The following is a 27605-nucleotide window of genomic DNA, read 5'->3' as shown; positions in this document are numbered from 1 at the left end:
TAAAATGATTGTGATATTTTATATTACAACCTCAGAGCGTGCATATAAACAGCCATTTTAACACTGGTGCATAAAGTACACTGTGTGAGTAATTATGAGATGAGTAATGGTGCGAGTAGTTAAGGGTTAAACACGGACTCTTCATTGTACCAAACCAGCATTATGTTACATTTGTGAAATGTGTTACCACGGCCATGCATCTGAGAACTCCACAGCACCACAAACCTGGGACTTTGCTACAGTTCTGTTGGAGGTAAAAGCCAGAGCAGCCCTCTCTGTTGAATTTAAGGGGTCTCTTGTCAGTGAATGACTGTGGGTTTGTGTGCCAAAAGTTTTCTTTTTTTAATATAAGAGAAATATCAAATTATTATTTGTGGTTTTTGTTTTGCTGACATTGTGGCTTTGAGGTGGAATCTTAAGTTGAATGACCGTTGTACAGTTCAATTCTCAACATTAAACCCAGTCAATGAATGAAGCTAATGATCCTTGCTTGGCAGACTGACTGCTAATTATGAGTGGATACCAAAGTATACGACACGTAGGAGGTGTCATGCATGTTAGTTTAATTATCAACTCAAAATTGGCTGTGTGTGTGTGTGTTGTACAGGAGCTAGCACTGCGATAGACAGGCAGGACGTTCAAGACAAAGTCCTGCCATGTATTTGTAGGCTCCAACTTAATGTGACCATAAATCAGACTAACTGGGCGAGTTGGACGGCCTTTCCACAGTGCAATTCCCAACAATAAATCTGATCCATCCATAGAGATAAGGCTCCCTGCTGGACACAGTTTCTTTGTTAGCTATGAGTAGTGACATAAAGTGTCTGAAGCAGATGGCATTGGGGAGGTGCCAACTGACCAAAGACCAAATGTCACACAAGGTCAGCTCTTTATGACATTCAACTTCAAATTGAAAGGCACCCCCTTTGACAACATTCAGTTGCTTCCCAGTTATTATAAACTATTAACAACTTTTTGGCACAATTTAAATTTATGGTTTGATCTTTTCTCATAAATACTGACCAACTGTCAACTGTAAAGGCAGGGAGCTTAAAGACCGTTAATTCAATTTACTCTTATATAGGGCACTTCACTTAGTACCGGATCAGAACAACCACATGAATGAATTCCCTGAGTTTGTCCATAGAGGTGTTATTACACAGTAACCTTATCTTGTATATTATCAATATTGCCATTATTGAACTGGAGCTGACAATTACATTTGTTTCTTGGTTAAGTTCTTTCCAAAGAGTCCATGTGTGTGAAGGTCCAAACAAGTGCAAAGCATGGAGCCCAACTGATCTGTGGGGCAGTCAGGTCACTTCCTCCTGGCACCTAAACACCCTTCAAGGGTGTACCAGCTTTGTACAGCACATCCAGCCCTGGAGCTGCAGATGGCGGGTAGTGTCTGAATGCAAGGCACTATATTAGTTTCTCAGGCAGGGCTGTAAACGAGACTAGAAATTGAAAGGACATCAAAACAAAACTGCAGTACCTAAAGTGACTACAGCATCAGAGGCTAAGATCCTTACTGCTACTTGTTAATTGTTAAGAAAGTTTATGAAAATAAAAATCAAACAATGCAGCATCAATGGTAATAACTGGGCACTGTTTGGTAAAGACTTGAGGGTGTCGCATCAGGAGCGTCTACATGGCGCTATCAGGGTAAGCCCAATGACACCAGCGAGAGGAGAAACACGGCCACAAACAGCCTCTCTTCTCTCATCCTCAGATTGGTAGATGAGATTCCATGATGACCACTAATGACAATTCCAGGTTTGTCCCGGGGGTCCTGCCTCTTCCGCCCTGAAAGGTTTTTAAAGAAAAGTATCACCGGAAGCTGCTGTTCATTTCTGGAATAATAAGAGGTGGGTGAAGCTCCACAACAGAGAGCAATTCAAATCCCAGGTCAGTGTCCAAGATAATTTTTCTTTCTAGAGCTCTTCTTTTTATTATTAAACAAGGTGCTGACTGGTCCCTAACCCTCTGACAACTAATCCCTTACATAATTAACAATCTCCATCAGACATGAACTAATATTAAATACTTAAACAGGACCCATTACAAAAAAAAAGGATCATTAGAACAACAAAAGGTAAAATGTGTAACCCAGGAAGCGTTCATAATGAGTGAAATGTCATTTAACGGAGTCATTACCTGCATCCCTGCACGTTTTAAAGGCAACAAGTTTCTCAAATGACACTTTTTAATTAAAAGTGATAGCAGAGCCCAGCAGCAGCAGAAAACAAATAGGCCTTCATCATATTCAGCGTCTGAGAGTGCCGACACGAATGCAGTCATATCAGGAGACTCCAGCTCTGTTCCCGGCAATGTGCTCTTATCCATTTTTAGACACGCTGCCTGGTTATGTGCGTTTCTGTTACTCTTTTGTATTTATAAACCCACATATGCATTTTCAATGTGTTTCAACTGTGGAGAGTGCTCGGTAAGAACAAGCTGAACTGAACTGTAAGATGCACATCCTCCATGCTCATCATTTTTACGCCGTTGCTTGGGAAGACTCTGAGCTTCTGATTTTCCTTTATTTCTAATCCAAATACAAATTAACAATTAGACCTAATTATTCAATTCAATTCAGTTTATTTTTGTCTAGCGCCCTTCACGGCATGCAGACTCAGAGCGCTGTATAACAAGTTCATAAGTAAAATGCAATTATAACATTATAAATTACTAATTACACAATGAATACACATAAAGACACCAATCTGTTTAAACTGATAGGAAAACAAAACAGCTTGAAACATAAATGAAGACTTGGCAATAATAACAATTGTCCATTAATACATTGCTGAACTTGGGCCAGTTGACAACAGAAGAGAGGAAAACAAAAACTCCACAGAAAAGATAAATTGGCTCAACGTCCCAAAAGCATTTGAGTAGACTCGGGATTGTGAACAGATATAAAACAGGGAAATAAGCTGATGAGTAGCAAAATAGTTAGCACTCAAAGATGGAGCTCACTGGGTGTGAATGCCACCCCTAATTTACAATTAGTCCATTTTTTCTCATAATATAACACTTAACTCACTTAATCCGGTCCTAGGTCACATTATGTTGGGGTCTACAGATACATGACAGGCCACCGGTCCATCACCAGGGCAGGCCAGTTAAGAAGTGATGTTTAAACTTACACTCGTGTCTTTAGAATGTGAGAACAAAACTGGGGGGCACAGAGACAAACTCATGTAGGCACACAAGAACACAGTCACCATTCTTATTCTCAACTTTGAAAAACAAGGCAATTGTCCCAGCATTCACAACGCACAGCTTCTGGATAAGTGTAGCGTGGATTTAAAGCTGAAAGCCTCCACTCAGAGGGAGACATCTTCTCTGTAAGGAGCTGAAGGAAGAAATGAGTGCCCTGGTTCTGCACAAAAGACATACCATGTGCCAATATTCAGCTGTCGCAGTTTAACTAGGCCATGGGTGCATGGAAGTGCAAAGTGTGATTTTAAGATATCACATAAAATGATGAGGTTTTAGACCCATTTTGTGATTAGATTAGATAAACTCTCTTAATGCCAAGGGGATACATAGCAGCAGAAACATAAAAAACAAAGAAACAGACTCACAGGGGAGATAACACAATCAATCAATCAGTCAATAAATAAATAATAAATGTATATTGATCCAAAATTGCAAAATGAATTTAAAGAGTATCAGCATTTACTTTAGTTGCAGAAATGTCTAAAAAGATTAGCAAGTTCTACAACGCCATAACAATAATTCATAACAAAAGCAACCAAATATTTTCAATCTTCATGCTCAAAATGTAGAAACAGTCCTGAGAAAAATTGTAACACTAAAAAATTGCAAAAGAAGCGCTATGACAACAGTCAGAGCAGACAGAGTGGGAGACAGCAAGAACTAGAAATGGGAACTGGGGGTCCTGGCACTTGTACAAATGGGCCCTGGTGTGTGTGTGTGTGTGCAGTTGTTCCACTGTGCACTTAGAAAATGAAGACATCATCATATCTACATGGCAACATAAAATGAGCAAAAAGACCTTCAGATGTACAGGGAACAACTACTTTTCATACATTCAGTCTCTAATGTAATAACATAATTGTCCTCTTTGTATAATTCTTAAGTGAAAGATAATCGTTTTAATGCCCACATTAAATAAATCTGCCTGAAAAGTGTCATATATGATAAAGGCAATGAAATACTTCTTTTATTAGTTAAAGCAAAACCCATCAAAGTGAACAACTACTAACAGCACGGTGCAGCACTGCAGAATCATTAAAGACGCGTCATGAAAGCACCCAGAATGGTGCAGGCCAATTGGCGTTCTGAAGTGTTTTTGGGTTACGGTTGCGCTTTAGGGCATGCAGGCTTGAATAGCTTCCTTCCTCTTTTAGCATTAAGATCTCTTTTGTCAGGAGCCTCAATCTGCACTGTCACAGAAGCATTTGACATGAGTGCTGCTACTTACCTGTAGTTAAAGGCAGGTGTGTGACATTCGACAGGCAGGTGAGACTAAACCATGCAGATGCCAGAGTGGCTCCAGCAAACATTAGAAGCAAAATAAGCTTCAGGACACCTCGGATGGAATCGGCAAACCTGAACAGGGAAAGAAAGACAAAAAACACTCAGTGGTGTGGAGCTGCAAAATGACAGTACTTAAGTACAGTGCATTCAGAAAGTATTCAGACCCTTCACGTCTCACACATTCTGTAATGTCGCAGCCTTGTGCTAAAATCATTGAAATTCAAGCATGCGTGTTCATGATGATAACAGCAGGAGCAGGCAATATCTTTGTGAAATAATGCAATACTTTTTGCTATATAACTCATATTTTTTTGAGTAGCTGGAATAATTTTCAGTAAAAAATGCCCATGTCACAATTGTGTTTAAATTACAGATAGCTTGACAGGAGAAAACTTGGCTTTTTGCAGAAGCTCTTTAAATACATAAATAGGTAGATAAATAAGTAAATTAATAAATAAGTTTACATACACACTATTATGTGAACACACACCAGAATGATTATAAAGCAAGAAAAATTCAAAAGAAAGAAAAGTTCTGACTTGGCTGTCACAGTCCCAGTAAGGTGCTATACAGGCATATCGTTGTTGGTACAAAGGACCCCCACTCACATTTCTTGACACCCTTCTGCTGAATGATTCGTTGCCTGAAAGTCCTCAGTGTCGGTGTGTCACAGAGAGGATGTGCAGCATTGTTCATAATGGCACTCACTTTTGTTTCATTTCTTCTCTCACAGAGTGCATTCTGTAACTGTGCCTGTCCTTTTAATTAGCTTGTTGATTCATTGGGCCTCTCTTGAAGTGACATTACCAGCCCTGTACAGCACAGTGTAGGCAATCACACTGACCATCACAAAGTTAAAGAAGATGTGAACAATGTCACTTCCCATATTAAAGGAACACCGTCTCCTATGAAAAAAGAGTCTTCTCTGCCCTTTCTTATTTAGTTCCTCTGTGTTCTGAGATCAGTCTAACCTGTCATTAATGTGGACCCCCAAGCATTTGTAAGAGTGGACCACCTATCCATCCATTCCTTGAATAGTGACCAGAGGTACAGGCTCAGAAACTCAGTAACAAGTTCATTGGTTTTGCTGATGTTAAGATGCAGACAATTCTTCCAATACATCCATCTGTTAATTTTCAAAGACTGTTATTTACAATTTAGGGTCATAATCAAAACCAGCCACACAGGCAGGAGCCAAACTGGACAGGATACAGTCACTCATAAACCCACCCCTGACCCATTTAATGTCCCCAGACAACCCAGCATGCACATCCTTGGGATGCGAGAGGGAAACCAGAGTGCCAGAAAAAGAGCACGTAGACGGGCAGGATGAACAGGCTTTACAAATGTGGATTCTGGGCCGAGGTGTGATGCCAGGACTTTGAAATGGGCAGGCAGGCATCCCAAGCCATGTGGCAGCATCCTGCTATTTATAGACCATGGCGGTGAAGAGGAGACACATTCTTCACTTCTAAACAGGGGTCAGCTTGATGAGGAGCCAAGCCTGTTACACAGAGTGCTAAAATGCCAGACATTTATATTTAAAAGGTTGACAAGCTTGCTAGTCTATTATTAAGCTGGACAATTTTGTCACAAATCAAACTTTATGAGCTATAAAAGATAAAAAGCAGCACAGCATACTGTATGTCGTTGCAGGTGTACTTCATGCTACATGTGTGCTTACCGTAAGCTGACAAATGCTGCTGACACACAGCCGCCTCTGCGTTTAATCAACACAGGACACATTTTCACATTAAATCAAGCACTTGACCACTTCTGGGAAGAAACCTGGGAGCCATCTCTGGGGATTTCCATTGTGATAATCCAAAGGGAACACAAGAAACGGAATCTTTGTATTGGATACAGCAGAAAACCTGCTTATTGGATCAAAACAAAAGCTCTTTGATAATCTCTATGTGTGTGGACAGAAATATGATGTGATGATTTAGCACATTATCAGCTCCAAGCACACCGGAGACTTGTGTAGACTGCAGGCTACACTGATGGTGATCAGAGCCTCAATGTTCTTATTTACTTCCATGCTTTTCAGAAGCGCAGCGTGAGCTGCTGTTTCAAATCACTTGTCTAATAACCATTCACCTCACGCTGTCGAGGCTGACATGATGCAACTGTCTTCAAACAGAGACACCACTACCTGCGTTTTCATTGACCAGGAGCGCTGCGGATGAATGGTTGTTAAACAGCTAATTTGAAGAGAGGCCTCATTGATTTCGAAGTGGTTGAAATGCATGAAAGAATTAGCTGTGGCTAAGACTGACCCCAGAAAAAGGAGAGGAGGAAAACAAAACCACTGGCCTACACTGAAAAGACACATTATGTCAAAGATCAAAAAAAAAATCAAATTCAAAGAATATACAACCAAACTCAAAAACTCCTAAAAAACTGAATATAGAAATTAAACAAATTAGAAAAAAAATTGAAAGAAAAACAAAGATATAAAGAACAGAAAAAAAAACCAAAGCTTAATCCAAATTAAGAACAACCAAATTAAACATCCAAGAAATCCACGTCAAAATACAAGAGCAAAAGTCAAAAAAGGCAAGAAATTAAAAGTGAAATGGACAAAAGACCAACAAAAACACACAGGAAAAACAAAAGAGCAGGAAGACAAAGAGCAAAGCAGGAAGTTAGCTGTTGACCCTCCAAACAGCGCCCAGTGGTGTTTTTGCCATAAAAATCATGGTGGGGCCATCCCCAAATTTCTCTGTGTGTGCAGACCTCTTTAACATTCACATGAACTTAGTTACTTAATCACGTCTGTCTCTCTTGTGTCAATGACTAGTGAAACAAGCAAATTCACACAACATTCATGTCACAATAATATTAAGCAATGGGATGCTGGTGCCAGGTGTGTCTTGGCTGGCATCAGATCAGTCTGATACCCTCTGACATTGTCATCATCTGACAAAACACAGCCATAGAGATTTAAAGGCTGAGTAAAGTGAGAACCTCACAACCACCTACTGCTCAAAATCTCAGAGAGCTCAGGACCTCAGATTGGGCTAAAAGTTCTCAAAAGAAAAGACAATACAGGGGTGGCTTAAGGACGGACCACTTTGGGAATGTCCCTGAGAGGCCCAGTCAGAGCCTGGACATGAACCCAACCAAACATCTCAAAAAATACCTGAAAATAGCAGTCTACTGGTGGTCTCCACCCAACCTGAAAAACCTTTACAGGATCTGCAGAAAAGATCAGGTGCAGCATATCACAATGAGTAAAAAGCAAAGAGGTCTGAAAGCTTTCTGAAGGCACTGTGATTATGGGGATCAGGCATCAGGGCAAAGTAGCAATAATACCGACAGGCAGCAGACAAGATGGCGGGGTAAATTATAAAAAGCCAGAAAGACCCAAGGCCAATCATAAAAGCTGTCCTATACTGCTAAAGGATCCAAGAGCAGATATTCCCCAATTTCTGGTTTCTCCCCATCTCCTGCATTACTGACGTCTGTTTTCAGAGGTGGTCTCCGTTTAGCCACTTAGCTCATGTTTTTTACATGCCATGCGTTTCAATTCCCTGCTTGTTGTTCTGTCTCGTTTTCACGTTCTTCCTAATTCTTGCTCTGATCGATTGTGTATTCATGTGTATTCAGGTCCTCTAGCGGCTCACCTTGCTTCTCTGGATTCTCCTCTATATGTCCCTTATCTCTGGAAAGTTTATGAAACTTGAAACATCCCTGCAAGCGCAGCACTTGCACAAGATCATGTAATAAGCAATTACCAGCACCTGCAGAATGGCCGTTCAAGACGGTTAACAGCACAAATACGAGGGGGGACCCAAAAATAACCGGAAATATTTTTAAAACGTGTTTAATTTAATTTTTCTGTACAAACTACAATTAGTCTCCTTCAAAGTACTCTCCATTGGCGGAAATACACTTATCTAACCGTTTGTTCCATTGTTCGAAACATTTTTTAAATTCGTCTGAAGTAATGCCCATTAATGCTCTGGTCGTTTCTTGTTTTACCTCTTTGACGTCAGCAAAACGCCTTCCTTTCAAGTCTTTTTTTCATCTGAGGGAACAAAAAGAAATCACACGGAGCTAAATCCGGTGAGTAGGGTGGGTGGTTCAGGGTTGTCATACCGTTTCTTGCCAAAAATTGGCGAATGCTGAGAGCAGTGTGAGATGGAGCGTTGTCATGATGAAAGAACCAATCGCCCGACTCCCACAAATCAGGGCGTTTCCTTCTCACACTGTTGTGCAACCTACTTTTACAAACAAATTCACTGAACACAAGCACAACCTTCCAGACTGATGGCACTTGGCAGACTGACTTGTGAGGAGTGTAACTAGATCGCCCTAGCGGCCCAACCACATACTACAAGTACCAACCTAACAACAACAAAATTCTGGTTATTTTTGGGTCCCCCCTCGTACAACCGGCAAGGCAAAAACAGGAAAGAGAGCCTGCAAATCATACAACGTGAGAAGAAACTAACAAACACTATAGCAGGATTTGAAAGATCAAATATTCTGCAATGACTTAAAAAGCTGTGAGTAAGTGCTGGCATGGAAATCCCTTGGTGATGGCACAGCTCTTTGACCCCAAGTGGAAAACTCATAGTGAATAAATCTCAGGGGACACCTAAGTGCTTAGCCAGACACTGTGTGACTTTTCAAAATGGCTCTTGATGAACGATCACTGTGGTGGTGCTGGAAGCTCTGTGTGTTGTTACAATTGCCCAGGAGGAGCGGACTGATTTAAGTCTGTTAGATGCTGTGATTTCAAACCAGGGTCCTAAGGGCCCCCTTATCTTCAGGTTTTGCACTATGATGGAGTTTCCATTTAAGAACATTTTCTGATGAGAATAAACCCACCCAGTGCATCTGCTCATTCAGGGCGGCTATCAGTTAATGTCAGATCTTTCTCAGTAGCCAGGGTTGACTTTTGTTGGGTTCTGCAGTTTCTGTATGGCCGTTGATTTGTCCCAGTTCTTTATAGGCCGTACACTATACACAAAGACAAGAAGAACTGAAAGTTGTGAACAGTAATGCCATAGGGCTCTTCAGTTATTTTTATTTGTGAAGAATTCATTGGATGGTAAAGAATGGACACTTACAGCAGTCCTCCTGTACAGTTCCTTGCAAAAGTATTAATTCCCCTTGGAAATTGTCACCATGCTCTGGATTTCAAAAGGTTTAGACACGAATGCCTCCAATAAGTACTTTTTTTGACAACCTAAGTATTCTAACAGTTTATTTTCAAAACCAAAGTAAATAATTACTCAAAATTAGGCTTCTAAAAAGTAAAATCTGGAAAACTGTTGTTTGTGTGAGTATTCAACTCCCATACACCTACCCTTCACCTGTCCACATCTCACCAGGATAAGGAAAACACCTAAATCAGAATGCTGTTCATTACCATCATCCCTCAGAACCTGACTGAAAGCTACGACTGCTGGGATTCAGTTCTTCCCTTTGCAACTGGATTTTGGACTTCCTGGTAGAACAACCACAGACAGTCCACATTTGCAGCTAACACTGAGCACCGGAGCCCCCCAGAGATGAGTGAGCTCACTGCTGTTCACCTTGCTAATCCATTACTGTACTATGATGTAGAACTTCAACAGCCTTATCAAGTAAGCAGATGACATGACAGTAGTGGGTCTCATCATCAATAAGTACCGAATGCAAGTGGGTCAGCTGGTAGACTGGTGCAAGTGCAGCAAGCTGTCTCTCAATACAGATAAAACGAACTCAGCCTCAATAACAGCTTTAAGTCTTCTGGGGTAAGTCTGCATCAGCTTTGCCTGCTCCTCAGTGAACTTGGTCCATTCTTCCTGACAAATGTTCTGTGCACCTTTCAGGCTGACTGGACTGCAGTTCTCAAAGAGTGCCACAGATTCTCAATGGGGTTGAGATCTGACTTTGATTACGCTATTGTATGCAATGTTTGTGAGGCTTGGCCTTATGCTTGGGATCACTGTCTTGCTTGGAGGACAAGCCTCAGGTTCTCCTCTAGCATTTAGGTCCATGCAATCTTCCATCAGTCTTAACAAAATTCCCAGTCCCTGCAGATGAAAAGAAACTCCACAGGATTATGTTACCACTACCACACGTCACTGCAGGGATGGTATTTTTTGAGGCATAACAAGTTTTGGGTGTGTGCCATACATGAAGTTTGGCTAAAATGCTCTATTTTGGTTTCATCTGACCGCAAAACCTTTTCTCACATCCTAGCTGGGTCCCTCACCTGGACTGTGGCAAACTCCAGATGTACCTTTTTATGGATATTCCTGAGTAATGGAGTTTTTTCTTACCTCCCTATCTGAAGAGAAAAGTGCTGCTGGAAAGGAAAGGGACTGGGTGCGTATTATTATACCCCACCAAATGGACATCCCATGTCTTTGATGGGTAGCACAGCTAGTTTACCAACAAACTGGTAGAACACGTAAACAATATTGACTGGAGGATTTTGTGCATGTATCTTTTAAAATCCAGAGAACGGTGATGACTTTAAAGGGGTCTGAAAACTTCTGCAAGGCACTGAACTTCTCACCGGATGTCTGGCAGCCTGAGTCTGTCCACTGAGAAGAGTCAGACATTCTGAAACTCTACCTCTGCTTCACAAAACTACTTGGAGATTTACTGTAACTATTATTATTATCAGCAAATATTTAGCCAGTATCACTAAACAAGATGGCGGACAATATCGTGATACTTGTTTATGCTTATTTTCTACAGCTGGAGCACAGACACTTGTTCAATGTCATATACTGGGGCAGGGGCAGGGTGTGAACTGACCACCTTGTGATTTAAAGTCCAGCGCTGTACCCACTATACCAGATCTCCTGCCGGCATCCATCGACTTCTGGGTGATGGGCCCAGTATGCTTCCACTGCCCCCACTATAGTTAGTTACAAGCACGCTAATGTGCTTAGTATGACTTTTGCTGTAAAGTGCATTCCCAATTACTTTTCTCAGTTATGTAAGTAGATATCACAATTCTTATTATACAATTCAACTTGCATACTCTAGGGAACAACACAGTGAGATTCGTCAGAAGTAACAAAAATGCATCTTCCCATTAGGAGATAATTACCTAAATGCACAAGCTTAAGATAAGCTTTATATATGAGCTGTTCTACAAACTCCAACCCTCACATCTTTACAGTTTATAGTGCCTTCCTCATATCTGTCTATCTAAAATAGTTGTTAGATATTTCAACAGGTATCAAATATCTGATTTGATATCTAACAGTCTGTCTGTCACAACTCGATTCCTACTGAGGTTCTTCAAAAATCTCATCAAGCACCAATGTGAGCAAACTATTGACTTTAGGCTTTATTTATTTAAAGATACTGGGAAAAAAATTACAGGATTTTTCCGGGGCACTAAAAATTACAGCCCTGTCTTTGACATAGCAATTTATCAAGACGTCACATTTAACAAGAATTATTATCTAATTTTCCTAATTACTACTTTGAGTAAATCAAAGTCTGAAACACCATTGATTCAGCCCTGGCTCACAAACTGCTGAGTAGGCCTCTCAGTCAACTTGTATCCATCACAGAGGACATGCCACTCATTTGGCAACCTGCGCAGACTTGAGTTGCACATGCTATTATTTCTAAGTTCAAGCACTAGAAACGTTTGGTTTCCTGCTGTCTTTATTTTTTTAACGGAACGTTTCTTATGCCCTTCCTGTCCCAGGGAGAAGTCAATGGAAGATGACTTTCCAGCCAATGAAAAAGCTCACTGGCTCAACAAGGCAGCCTGCATCTGATACATTCAAAGGAATTCTTCAGCCAAAAATTATATATTTTTTATATGTTTCTTACCCTCTGTAGTTTGTAGTGATAGCTAATTAAAAATTTTAATCTCATGTTTTTATACATAATAGAGATAATAAAAGTGTATGATATAATTGGGAGTCTATGGTGTCCAAAGCTGCAGAACAGCAAACTGTATGAAAACATCCATGAAAAAGATTTCACATAACTTGTTGCATCTTTGACATGTCAATGCTCACAACATGTATTTTTTACTAAAATATTAGTGAGAAGTCAAGCAAAATGACATCTTGCCTGAAGAAGGGTCCGGAGTTGCCTCAAAAGCTTGCATATTGTAATCTTTTTAGTTAGCCAATAAAAGGGGTCATTTTGCTTGACTTCTCACTACATCCATAATGGCTAACACAGTACAACAACACCCTAGTACTACTAAAATATTATTAAATAAATCACTTCTGAAAAAAACACTATTATGACCTAAAATCAAATGCCCTCAGATGCACCCATGTATCTGAATTAAAAACATTACCCTTCACTCATTGGTTAGGACGCCACTCAACAAGAGCTTATTCATTGGCTAACAATGCGCATCATGTGATATCAACAACAAGGATTCATTGAGAGTCACCTAAAAGTAAAGATTAAAGGTTAAGGAAAAACAAATGAAAACATCCTCAGAAAGAGCATAAGGCTCAGACTTGTGCATATCTCAGATGCTTCCATAGACAGAAGGGCAGTTTCATATTCTGCCGCTAAATAATCCCGAGCTACTCCATGTGTAGATATGAATATAACTATTGTGATGGGAGGCAGGTCTACACCTCAAATACACGTTCTCAGCCGAGCACATTCCATTTCTGTTCACAAGAATGTTTTCTACAGCTTGTTTATTTAACAATATTTTAGTAAAACTACATGTGTCAACTTGACTTAGGTATTATGTGGCACAACTAATGTGTGATTTGTTTCATGGACTTTTTGATATTGTTTGCTGTTGTGCAGCACTGGTCACCACAGACACCTATTCTATCAGAAACACTGATATCTCTGTTCTGCATGAAAACATGAGATTAAAATTTTCATCAGCTATCACTACACACTACACGGGGTAACATTTAATGTGTGTAGTGACGGAATACACACATTATATGGAATATCATGGAATATTCTTTTAATGGGTTGCTTCAGCCAACCAACTACGCTGAAACATCCGAATTTCAGATGAATGCTCTTTAGCTAGAATCTACTTTATAGCTCTACCTCTGAGGCTAGGGATATGCACTGGCAATCGGAAGGTTGCCGGTTCGAATCCCGTAAATGCCAAAAGAGACTCTGCTCTGTTGGGCCCTTGAGCAAGAAGGCCCTTAACCTGCAATTGCTGAGCGTTTTGAGTAGTGAGAAAAGCGCTATATAAATGCAAAGACTTTTATATGCAGATGAGCATTTACAAGGTTTCTACATGCAGGTTCATTTCGCTTTGTACACAGAAATGCAACATACCCTGAGAATTTGTGCATTTGAAAGTTCACAATGTTCTGTCCAAAGGACACGGTAGGTTTTCACCGTAATTTGACTCTTCAGAACACTTGTGCATTTTGCCGAGTTTCATGATTAGTTCTGCTCTTGTTTATAAATTTCTTTTGATGTTTGCCTGTTATGGATGGTGCTTACAAACATGGATACACGTAGACCACCCAAGTGAAGGTGGTCCAGGCATCTGATTAGGATTTCTCCTGGATGCCTGCCTGGGGAGGTGTTTCAGGAATATCCAACAAGGAGGAGACCTCAGGGCAGACTCAGGACATGCTGGACAGATTACATCTCTCAGCTGGCCTGGGAACAAGTGGGAGTAGGTGGCGAGGAAACGGGACATCTGGGCATCTTTGATTAGATTGCTCCTCATGTGACCCGGATAAGCAACAGTAAATGGATGGATGGACGCACATATAAAATGACGAACATATAATAAAACATATACGCTCATTGGTTCTGTTAAAACACCTGACTGTTCGATTTTACTGAGGCGAGTCACAGACTGGTTAGACATGGAGTATGTCAGAGTATATGACTAGCTAAGATTGTAGCGGTGCTACATGAATGGGGACATCTTAATGTGTTTTGTGCAGAGTTCTGTCTTTCATAGCATTGTCCCATTTATGTAGTCTATAGTGCATCTGTGTAAATGTTGCCCCCCTGGAAAAAAAGAGGAAAGGAGAACACTGTAGAGCCGTGACCCCTCAAGGTAATTTTCCTGTCCACCCATCAAATGCATCCGGGTTATTTCCTATTTTAACAAGAAGAGTTGAGAAGGAGAAGGAAACAAACCAGAACACAACCACAAACCGCATCACAAGAGACAGAGAAACGCTGATCCGGGTCATCACATACCTATCCACAGCTTGCTGCTCTCAATGCTGGACCTGTAATGATCTCGCCATTCTCACAAAACCCCGGGGGGGTTCAGTAGTATCAGTACACCCCGAGGATCATTTTTCTTTTTTATTTTGGGAAAGGAGTGAACAATCAAGTGCTTCCCATATTGCAGTTACCGCTGGACAGTTTCTAACCGGTTCAAAGTCATTTCCATTAATCATTCTCTGGACGATTTCCTGGACTTTACGTGTGATACGTGTTTCTTGTGCGTCATATCTGTTTTATGTTCAGTGTACGGTCAAGGGAGAGTTTGCATTGTAAAATATTTTGCTGTTCACTTGTGGGGTTGTGGGTGTTAGGGGAGAGGTGAGATATTTATACTGTTTGGCATTTTGTTTCACTTCTTTTTCATTAATATATATATTCACTTTATTAACTTACTTACTGTTTGCCTTTCTCGCCTATTTGATCACTTATTGGGGAAGTAATTGGAAGAAGTACGGTTTGTCAAAGTCTAACACCCTGCAGGCTGCCAGGCCACTGGTCTTGGCGGTGCAGTTGCCGGTCTGGACGATTGGGTTGGCCGTTACAAGATTATGTAAAAGAAGTCAGCAACTCTGTGTGATGTGACAAGTACCAAAATGTTAAAATGAATGCAATAAAAGCTCCTGAGTGAATGACTCTTGTAGCAGCATTCTGGACCATCTAACGACACAGAAGGCTGGATGGACAGCCAGTTAGCAGTGCATTAGAGCAGTCAAGACTTAAGGTCATAAATTAATTCATTTTCTAATTTCATTGTGTATGTGGGAGAATCTCTGTGAAAAGGATGGACAAGGTTGTTGGGCTGAAATGTCTGTTCTCATCACAATTAACAACAGTCGAGAGCGGGTTTTAATTTTCTTGTCACACATATAGTACATTGTACAATGGGATTCTGACTTGTAAGTCTCCTACAGAATCTGAACAGCAGAATGACAGGTCAGAGAAAAAATAAATTCATCAGCAGACAGTGGACACAACATCAAACAGTATTTCAGAGAGGACAGTGACAGCAAAGTCATATAAATGCGGTTGTGAGGACGATTAGGAGTGCACGCCAAGTATCCTTAAGATTAGAGGGTAGAACCTGTCCCTGAATGCAGTGATGAATGGACCAGAGGAAGGAGACAAGTGATGGTGCAGGACAGCTGACATCTTTTTGATATTATTTATGTGTGCATCGAAGGAGAGACTAATATCAAGGCATCAGAGGTGGCATTGACAAGTTCACCATCAAACGACGGGCTGATAACATCAGTATTCCCAGCACTCTCTTAAAAGTGCCAACAAATGTGGTTTTATTGTGATTTCAACATTAGGAGGATGGAGTAGAAACTTAAAAATATCTTCTTTTGAAAATAAAAAATAACATTCATGCGTTTTGTGAATGTGCCTGGAGCTTTTAACTCCGGCTATTTGCTCCCACTTACCTTGCCATTGCTATTCCTCCCACACAGCCCCCAACAATAGACCAGAAGCCGATCCAACCAGCATCCACCTGAAACAGACACAATAATCCATTTAATTATGTGGATGGGATAGTTTCCACAGCGTTCATTGTAACAGTTCAATTCGGTGCTCAAGTGTTTGCTCGAACGAACAGCTTTTTTTTTTTTGCCTCACTTGATTTTGTAATTTGGCATTGGGATATTGAGAGCTTTAATGCTACTGGGAGTGCTTGGTTTGTAAGCGGCTTCATTAAGGCTGCTTTCAATATCGAGTAAGAAGAAGTGAAAGTAAGATGGCTTTGACTGTTACTGCTAGGGGGCCCCTCACTCAAGGATAGAAAAGAGGAAAAAAAAAAACAGTAAAACAGATGCTTGATTTGTGTTTAGAAAAGCAGTCAGCAGTTCTATGAGGGCCAAATGGGATTTGTGCTCTACAAGATATATGGGCCGTAATATCTATCATTACCATGCACATGTTCTGCCAAATTCATAACATGCACGTACAGTGCAAAATTCAAAGGAAAACAAAGAGGTAAAACATAATATGCCATGGTGCTAAGCACAATTAACTATGCCAGGGAACTGCTGTTAATCATTGGGTATTAACATTTCATTACATTAAACTGCATGTTTGGTAAAGACAGCTTATTTGTTTATGGTGCCCTTCTTTAAAGACTCTGCCATAGCTCTATACTGATTTAGCCAATGAAGACCAGCATATTGTATTCCTACTCCAAATATCTTAATATTTGCTTTGAAAATGAGGGCAAAAGTAATGTGACGTGCTAAACTAAGGACAAGTCATCCCACTGGAAGCCAGTTCTCCCCTCCTTTTGATTATGTGTGTGTTCAACAACAGCAGTAAGAATCTGTGATGGATTCATCTTCTAATCTGCATAATGAAAGCGGATTTCTGTTCATCCGGCTCTGTTGGGCATATTCAGTGGTGCACCACCTATTGGAATGCATTTTGTAATGCAGACAGTAATAACATACAACTGAAATTTTCATTCCAAGTAATGATGGGTGATCTTTGAATGATTCGTTCTTTTTGAGAGACACTTTTCAGTGAATCATAGGAATCAATCAATGAACATGAATGAAACGATTCAGTAGGGCTGATCGGGAGTGCTAAAGCATGTGTGTGATGCTGTCAGTCCCTGTCATTTAGACGGTTAAAGTGCATGTGCAAGAACCGCCCATCTGAATCTTTCTAGTCGGAACAAAATCATTACCCGCAAACAAGAAATCTGTCATTAATTATTCTGTCATGCATCATGCGATTACAATACAGTAACAACACATTTATGTTAGAATGGCTTAATTGTTTTGTACAAGTAGCTATTGGAGTTGTTTTACACAGAATATATATATTTTATTTATTTTTTTTATTTTTTGTTCTTTATTTCGCCTTATACAATTTCTTGTATTAGGAATTTGTTAGTTTTCGCATACCCCTTGGGGTCAGAGCGCAGGGTCAGCCATTGTACAGCGCGCCCCTGGAGCAATTACAGGTTAAGGGCCTTGCTCAAGGGCCCAGCAGAGTAGGATCTCTTTTGGCAGTGACAGGGATTTGAACCAGCAACCTTTGGGATACCAGCGCAGATCCTTAGCCTCAGGGCCACCACTCCACCCTATATATATATATGTATATGTAGTTATATGTATATAATTCCTTTATGTGCCTTTGTACATAAAACAAATCAGTCACACACAATGAAACCTTATAAAATGTTATTCTAATTTAATGATTTCTTTCAACTTCACTTTTTAGAGCTCACTGAATGCACCACACATGTATCATTCTCTGCTCGTTTGAGTTCAAACTGAGCCATTTTCCCGATTCTTGTCCATTTGCTTCGTGAATGAATCACATGATTCTCGTTCATTTGTTTTGTAAGCCGAATCATCACCAGAGAACCAGTCACATCATTCTCATTCATTTGATGAGTCAGTTATTTTCTAACCCGCTTAATCTTGAACATGGTCGCAGGGGGTGCTGGAGCCTATCCCACTGAGAACTTCTGTCTCTCAAACGTCACATCTAATTTGAACTTGTGGAAGAATAATTTTAGGGTAACATAGCATTCATCGTTAAGAAATAGCATAAAGGGTTAATAAATGTCGGAAACGAGATAAAAATCAAGTGAACAACAAAATGTACACTGAAATCTAAGAATTGGTTTAGGCAAAATACTGAGATGTTGAAGTAAATAAAGAATGTACCAGAAGAAAGGTTGATGTAATATACTGTACAAAATGTACTGAAGGATGACTAAGAAATCAGCAAATGACCTATAAACAACGAGAATGGACAATTGTTATATGCACAGAAATTTCAAGGGTGGTGGCTCATCTCAAAAGGTATAAGAAGAACCAGAATACAATATAACAGACTTTTATTCTATATAAATATTTGGGTGTAAACCAACAAACCAACCAGAGTAAAATGTATGCACTGATTGACACTGTATGTAAATTCAACAGTTTATAAAATGAACCTCTATCCTTTGTTTCTCTGACCATTCTGACCCTGCTGTAACAGACTGCTTTTGATGAATGCTTCATCCAAGGCATTTTGCCAAGGAGTAATTAAAAGATACAATGAACAGATTTTCTCCTGCCTGATTACTGAATTGTCCAGTTAGAGGATGTTTCTTTCTTTAATAAGATGTTAAATTTTGACCACAATCCATGCCTTTGCATTATACTTTCATGCTTAGTGCTTCTAGAAAAGTTACTGTTAAACAGAATGCATTACCAGCATGTTTAAAATAGTTTAAAATATAAATAATATAATTAATGAATTTGTCTTCAAGAGTGAAAGGTTTTGCTTTTTTTAATTATTATTTTGTTTTTATTATTATGAAATGATTTACTTAATCTGAAAGTTTAAAAGAATCAAATCTGTAAAGTGAATCCAAAAGTCCATCACTAATTCCAACAGATGGCACATCACAAACATTAGCAATACCATTGAGAATCCAACAGCAAATGGAGCTTAATTGACGCAATGGACTGTTATGTTACAACAAGCGTTTGCTCCTTGGCTTATGTTTATTGTAAAGTATTATTTATTTTTTAAACATTTTATTGATTTTATTAAGATCAAATAACATTCCATACAAGCAAGTCAAGTTTAACAAAACTAGGTTTCGAAACATATCAACTCCCACCCAATAAAGTATTACTTTTCATGTGTTTTATTGTAATTAGGCATCTTTGTTACTATTGTGGGCGGCACGGTGGCGCAGTGGGTAGCGCTGCTGCCTCGCAGTTGGGAGATCTGGGGACCTGGGTTCGCTTCCCGGGTCCTCCCTGCGTGGAGTTTGCATGTTCTCCCCGTGTCTGCGTGGGTTTCCTCCAGGCGCTCTGGTTTCCTCCCACAGTCCAAAGACATGCAGGTTAGGTGGATTGGCGATTCTAAATTGGCCCTGGTGTGTGCTTGGTGCGTGGGTGTGTTTGTGTGTGTCCTGCGGTGGGTTGGCACCCTGCCCAGGATTATTTCCTGCCTTGTGCCCTGTGTTGGCTGGGATTGGCTCCAGCAGACCCCTGTGACCCTGTGTTCGGATTCAGCGGGTTGGAAAATGGATGGCTGGATGTTACTATTGTTCTGTATATTAAGTATGTCTGTATTGTGCTTCTGTGTTCTCTTATGTTCCTTATGCTTAGTGGGTGAGACCGCAAAAGACGTGAAGACGTGACCACCCTGATGTCACTGCTGAAAGTCCGCCCTGAGCTTTTATATTCTGAAGCTGGGAGCAGATCCTTCACTGGTTCACCGAAGATTGGAGAGATCTATGGTATTGTGAGTTGTTCCTTTGCTGGACTTTGTAATTTTGTTTCTGTTGTTTGGTTGCACCTTAGAGTTTCAGACTGGGACTTGTTCACCTTCAACTGTGTTTTTGGGCAAGTTTCCTGGCTTATTTTTTTCCTTTCTTCTTATTTTTTGTTTTTCTTTTGTTTAAATAAACAAATTCTTCATTTATAAAGACTCTTTGGGGATTTGTTTCCCAAGTCAAATATTTTTTTAATCTTTTTTCCCTTCCAATAATGGGCATTTTGCTATATTTTGGCACATTTAAAGCAATTTCAATTTGCCTGTTTTTGAGGTCTGTCTGTGGAGTTGGGAGATCAAGCTGCCTAGGGTGAGGCCTGTCCCAGACGGACTAGGGGAGGTCCTGACCAGTTTTTCAGGGTCTTTTTCATACCTCACGCCATTTATCTATTTTGTATGCTGTTCCATTATAACACAGACTAACTCATTAATTGTGCAGCTCCTTTGGTTTAATGGTGGCCACCTGTTTGGAGCTTCGACAAATTGTATCTGGAACGGCCAGCTTGTGGTGAGACAGTATGGTGGCCTAACATTCACAGCGAAAAACAAAAATACATACCAAGCAACTCCATGAGAAGCACAAGTTAGGGGACGGAGACAAGAAAAATCTCCAAATCACTGACTATCCAGTTTAATTAATGATAAAGAAATGGAAGGAGTATGGCAGAGCTGTAAATCTGCTAGAGCAGGCTGTCTACAAAAACTGAAGAAGATGAAAGAAGGAGGCCACCAACAGACCTCTGAAAACTCTGAAGGAGTTACAAGCTACACTAGATAAGATTGTAGAGACAGTGCAGACAAATGTGTGTGGGTGCTCGACCAGTCACAGCTTTATGAAAACTGTGAAGTCAGCTGAAGAAGGTTCTATGGGCTCAGGAAGATGAAATGGAACTTTTTGGCCATCAGACTAAATGCCGCCTTATTAAAATACACACCATTCTGTCGTGAAGCGTGGTGGTGGTGGCAGCATCAGGTAGTGGAAATGCTTCTCAGCAGTAGGCACTGGAAGGCTTCTGAGGGGAAAATGAATGGAACAAAATATGAGGAAATCCAGGAGGAAACTCTGATGAAGCCTGAAAGAAACCTGCGCCTTGGGAGAAGAAGAAGACAACGAGCACAAGCACAAAGCCAAAGCGACACAGGAATGGCTTCAAAACAGTAATGTGAAGGTCCTGGAGTGGCTGAGTCAGAGTTCAGATCTCAGTCCAATTGAGAATTTGCGGCTGGACTGGACTAAGGCTGTTCACTCACAGCCACCATGACAACTGAGCGAGCCTGAGAAGTTCTGTAAAGAACAATGGGAAGGAACGGCGGAACTGACAGAGACGAGACCTGTGCACACGGACTTAAGGCTGTCATGGCTGCCATCTACTAAATACTGACTGGAAGGGGGTTTTGAATACTTAGGCCATCAGTTGTTTGGTGTTTTTATATTTGTGATTAATTTAGATCACTTTGCAGAGATCTGTTTTCAATTTGAGGTTAAAGAGTCTTTAACTGCTGACCAGTGTCAAGAAAATCCAAATTAAATCCACTGTGACTCAATGTTGTATAACAATAAAATGTGAAAACTTCAAAGGGGGTGAAGACCTTTCATATGCACTGTACATAAACAGTAAGCCCCATATGACAAAGGAGTCCTCCAAAATTCAAAGTTAAGTAAAACGAAGCAAAGGTCAAATGTGGGTTTCAATCAAATAAAAATACTGCTATGAGACGAGTTCCAAGGCTTAATTCATCCTTTTTATATCACACGCAGAAAGAAAGCAGAGGTTACCTGATGGAGGGCGGGTTGCCCAGCAGCCTAACCATTAGGGAGATTGTGTCTTGAAAGGCTTTTTTGTGAGTCATACATCAGTTAGCAGTATGCATAAAATTTTAGAATCACTACTCCCACAAGCTGGCGCATTTTACATAACTTGTTAATGCATATTGCAGATCACAAGGTTCATCCTTTCCATTCTGATGGTTGCTTCTTTCTTAGTCAGGATTGATCGCTGAACTAGTAATCGTCCTGGTGGGACTGCCAGTCATCACTGGTCACTTCCAAGCTCAACTTCAAGTTTGTTTTCATGAAACGCATGGCCAATTCAGAATCATTAATAGTCCTAAAGTCCACCTTTGGATGGATGGCATGGCAGTGCGGAGGTTAGCACTGCTGCCTCACAGCTCGAGGATCTCAGCCTGGGCACCATCTGTGTGGAGTTGGCACATTCCCCTTGACCCTCCTGGCACTCAGATTTTGTTATATGGTAACCAGGGTTTTATCCCTGCCCTGTGTTTCTTTTCTCTGTATTTATTTTCATTGGCGAGTTTTCATATTAAATATGTTTTTGTTTGGTCTGAATATGCATCTTACTGTTTCATTAGTATTACTTTGGTGTACAATTTTAATTTTGTATTTATTAGTATTTTCTGTGATATATCGGGTTTTGAATATGTAACCTGCGCCTTTAGGTCGTCTGGGGGCGGGCCCTCCTGACATCACAGCTGTGGGTCCGCCCCCCTTGGACAGTATGTCTCATGCACCAGCTTCTCTGGATCTTTAATTGTGTCAGTGCTTTTTTCTTTAAGATTTTCTAGTTATGAACTTTTAGTTTTCTGGATTACAGACTTGACATAGTTTGCTTAGGATGCACCTCTTCTAGGCCTCATTCCTCTTTTTTTAATAACCTCTTTAAAATATAATGGAACTTTGTTTTTCTGTCATGGATGTCTAGGGATTTATTCAGTTTCCCCTAACCCCTTTCTTTTGAGATGCATATTTTTTTTCTTCAGTCTGGTCCTTTCTCATCCATGCTTCCCAAGAAGCCTGCTTCCCGAGTTTAAGGCAAGACAGATTTTTTGTTACTTGGCTATATCCGGAGCTTTGTGGCCTAAATGTTTGGCAAGCCTAGTCTTTAAACTTAGAGAAGCTCAACAGAATCATGAGATGTCCGTGTTTTAGGTGAAATGACAACTTTAAATGGTCCCATGTCTAAAAGTGAAGGTATACATGTTGAGGGTTGTTTCCTGTCTTGTGCCCAGTGCTGCCCAGGTGGGCTCTTGCTCCCTGCACCTTAAACCAAATTAAGTGGGTTTGATAATAGATGGGTCATCTCTGATGATGGATGGACATTGTAACACTTTGCAAGGAAACCTACATTAAGTCCATAAAGAAGGTACCAAAATGTCAAGAACTGACATTCTTCAGTTTAAGGCAAGACTGTTTTTTGTTACTAGGCCATATCTGGAGCTTTGCGGCCTAATTTTTGGGTAAGCCTAGGCTTTAAACTTGGAGAAGCTCAACAGAATCATGAGATTGTTACTCCCAACTCAAAGAACTGACATTTTGTTAAATGACAATCATCATGATGTTGTAGGGCATCAAATGTCAACATAAACTTACAGTATAACTCTGCAAGAGTCAACAAAGTGCACATTAAAGAGACATCATGTCTATTACAGATAAAAAAGGCAATTCATGAACAATACAAGCACATTTTTACATTTCTCTGAAAACACACCATTGCTGTTTGAGTATCGATTTTGTAATCCAAATTTAATATCATTAAGTGCTTTACTGCTCGTCTCTGTTAGTCACCCTGACTGAATAGTGGTAATTACAAAAATTGCTGCAGTTTAAGCCAAAAGAACATGAATTTCACAACCTGATTGGATCAATAAAAAGACTGTTTTGCTGTCCCTTCTCGGCAGCACCTACTGTACTTTAACACCTCATTCTCCATTGCTGTTTGTGTTAAGGCTTAAGGCATAATGCTAAACTTAGGGTGATGTTTTGGCCCAGATTTTTCTTCATCAGGTTTATAGTGTTCTTACTGTCACATGTATGGAGTGTCCAGTGAAATTCTTACTTGCTTGTACTAATCAACAGACAACACGTCGCCACCCTGCGGTGACAAGATAAGACTGTAGAACAATCTGACCTTGAGGCTTCAGCGTGCCTTACTTGGAATAACTACTTCACCTCAGGTCACGGGGTATACAGTGCTGTTGTTTTATGGGCTTGTGGCCAACAAGCCAGTGCACTTTTAACAGACCTTTACTTCTGAGCCACACTTGGGATCTCTCATGGTGAAAAGGAAGTGTTGGGCAGATGTAGTGTGATAACCTGGCAAAATCAGGAGTTTAAAATGTGTACTACATCTAAGAACCAGATAAGCAGTCACTCCCACATATTATTATCCTACAGGATCTTCATATGTGGCAAGTTGATATAGTACAGAACAGTAACAGAGAGACAGAATAGAAACAGAGAGGAGAATATGGGACAAATTCTGGAGAAAAACACACTTTGTGGGTAGAGCTGCACCAGAAAGCCTCTGGAACATCTCCAAGGGCAGTTTAACAAGGCAGAGGCAAAACTGTCCCAGGAAAGTGTCTGAGACTTGAACAGGGACATGTAAAGTGACAAAGCAGACACTGCTCTGCATCAGACTGTAATGATGTAGGTGTGATACCATTGATCACAATATTCTTAGAAATCCCCTTAGTCAATGGGTGGGCCTCTCTGGCAGGGTCTTAAATTGGTTTGAATCCTACCTGGCAGGTAGAAAATTCTTTGTTAGTTGTGGTAATTATACTTCAAAGACCCCTGATATTCTATATGGTGGTCCACAAGACTCAATCCTAACATAACATGAGCCACCACAGCTATGCTGACGACACACAGCTGTATTTATCAATAGCGCCTGATGACCCCGACTCTTTTGATTCATTGACACAATGTCTCACTTATGTTTCTGAATGGATGAGTAGTCATTTTCTCAAACTAAATAAAGAGAAAACAGAAATTTTAGTGATTGGCAATAATGGATATAATGAGTTTATTAGAAATAAACTTGATGCATTAGGATTAAAAGTCAAGACGGAGGTAAAGAATTTAGGGGTAACTATTGACTCTGACCTGAATTTTAAATCACATATTAATCAGATTACTTGGACAGCATTTTTTCACTTCTTATAACATTGCAAGATGCTGAAAAATTAGTTCACGCTTTTGTTTTCAGTCGGCTAGATTACTGTAACGCACTCCTCTCAGGACCACCCAAAAAAGACATCAATCGATTGCAACGAGTGCAGGATGCAGCTGCTAGAATCTTAACTCGGAAACGAAAATCCGAGCACATCACCCCAGTTTTGATGTCACTACACTGGTTACCTGTGTCATTTAGAATTGACTTTAAAATACTCCTTATGGTCTATAAACCCTTAAACAATCTCGCTCCATCTTATATTTCAGAATGTCTTACACCTTACACTCCAAATCGTAACCTTAGATCTTCAAATGAGTGTCTACTTAGAATTCTAAGACCTAAACTTAAAAGAAGTGGTGAGGCGGATGGCCTTCTGCTGTTATGCACCTAAAATCTGGAACAGCTTGCCAATAGGAATTCGCCAAGCTGATACAGTGGAGCACTTTAAAACGCCGCTGTAAACTCATTATTTTAACATGGCTTTCTCATAGCTTCATCTTAGTTAAATCCTGATGCTCTGTATATTCAATTAATTATCATTATTATTCATGGTGGCTCCAAAATCCATACTAAACCCTATGTTCTCTTCTGTTCTTTTTCCGGTTTTCTGTGGTGGTGATCTGCGCCACCACCACCTAATTAAAGCACTGTGATGTCCTTACATTGATGGATTAAAGGCCAGACATCCACAAGACCATCATCATCAAAATCTTCCATGAGAACTCTGAATACAATGAGGACTGATTGAGGTCATTGATGTTAGTTAGAATGCCTAGAGGGGGCTGGGTGGTCTCGTGACCCCTGCAGATTTTATTTTTTTCTCCAGCCGTCTGGAGTTTTTTTTTTATTTTCTCTGTCCTCCCTGGCCATCGGACCTTACTTTTATACTATGTTAATTAGTGTTCCCTAATTTTAATTATTTATTTTGTCTTTTTTTCTCTTTCTTTATCATGTAAAGCACTTTGAGCTACATTGTTTGTATGAAAATGTGCTATAGAAATAAATGTTGTTGTTGTAAAAGTGCAACAATTGTTATAGGGTGTCAAGAGTGAGTGTCCAGAGCCGAGAGAAGGTAAATGTACAGAAACACAACTCCCAGAATCTCTGAGCAGACATGAAAGGAAATAGAAGGTGGTGACACTGCAATGTTGATGAATGCCACATAACAGGGTGAGGAAATCAGAGCTTATTGTACAGTAGTACTACTCACTATGATATACTGGGTCCAAAGCCTAATGTACAGTACATGTGTATTTGATGTAACTCTTCCAAATGTCTTTCCATCATCTAGAGATGGTTACACAGTTGGACAATCACATTTAGATGGAGTTTCAACACAAGTGAGTATTCATCATAAGCTGGACAGGGATTGCTCTTAACAAACTTGGTCTAAAATAATGAAAGGCATCATTTCCTCAGTTATCTTTGCAAGAACTCTGAGTTAAGGTAAGTATTCGGATGAGAGTTTGGGTATACGATTCACAGTTTAAAATATTTTTAAATAATGCTCTGGGACTCTAGCACAACACAGTGACAGCCATTATCACCAAATGAAGAACATCTGGAACAGTACTGAATTGTCCCATTGAGAATGGCTGAACACAGCCAGCTCTGTTGAACCTAATCCTCCCCATATATTGACTCTCACCATTTAGCATGAAGTTGTCACCAGAAGGTTTCTTAAATGCTAGGTCTTGATCAAAAGAACTCCTAAAACAAAGACACTTATCCATCTTAGCAATCTGGAAAGCTGTTGCTAAGGCTCTGGGACTCCACTGCTCTACAGTGAGAGCCATGATCTCCAAATGGACAACATGGAGAACTGTGGTGAATCTTCAGAGGAAAGACGGGCCTTCCAAGGGCGCAGAGATGACTCAATCAAGAAGGCACAGATGATCCAAAGAACTGCAGTCCTCTATAACCACAGCTAAGGCCAGTGGTCATGATTCCACAATAAGACAATTTAAGAGACAACTTTGTTAGTCAAGAGGAACATGAGCATAAAGAAACCCCAGGATTATTATGCAGTAACATTTTGGAATGATAACAGATGAGTTCAAAGTGGAACTCTTTGGATGACAAAGGGCCCACTATATCTGGCCCTGGATACTAAAAACATCAGACACATAATAAATATGGGGTGGTAATGTGATGGTGTGTGGATGCTTTGGAAGACTTGCCATTATTAAAAGAACCAGGAATTTTGCACATTACCAGAATATTCTTAAGGAGAGTGTCCGATCACCTCTCTGTGACCTGAGGCTGAAGTGCATTTGGGTAATACAGCAGAAGAAAGAGACAAAACACTAAAGCAAGCCTACAACAGAATGGCTCAGAGGTTTTGAAGCGGCCTAGTCAAAGTCCTGACTTGAACCCGATAGAAAGGACCTGAAAGACGCAGTTGGTGCTCACAAAACTCCCAGTGTTTCTGAATTAAAGGAGTCCTGAGCTGGAATATATCTGCATGATGTGAGAGATCATGATCAAATTTTATGAAATGTTTTGTTACTAAAGGAGCTGCAACTAAATATTGAAACTATGGAGGCAATGACTTTTTTATAAGGATGATAGAGTTGTTGGATCACTTTGTTCTTTGAATAAAGAAAGTCCTGATTTAAAACTGCATTCTGTGTTCACTCACGTTCTCTTTCTCTAATACTG

The 27605-nt window shown here is 40.2% G+C and overlaps 1 protein-coding gene across 1 annotated transcript in view; it reads right to left on the bottom strand.

Moving 5' to 3' along the window:
* Nucleotides 1-27605, bottom strand: part of slc49a4 (solute carrier family 49 member 4) — a 143532-nt gene that overhangs the window by 17676 nt on the left and 98251 nt on the right. The window contains 2 exon segments of the mRNA XM_051930332.1: nt 4457-4584; nt 16113-16180. Of these exon segments, the coding sequence (XP_051786292.1) occupies nt 4457-4584; nt 16113-16180 (196 nt within the window).

This window comes from Erpetoichthys calabaricus, chromosome 8 (assembly GCF_900747795.2).
Source record: "Erpetoichthys calabaricus chromosome 8, fErpCal1.3, whole genome shotgun sequence".
In the NCBI taxonomy this organism is placed as follows: domain Eukaryota; kingdom Metazoa; phylum Chordata; class Cladistia; order Polypteriformes; family Polypteridae; genus Erpetoichthys; species Erpetoichthys calabaricus.
This window is presented reverse-complemented; position numbering and strand designations above follow the sequence as displayed.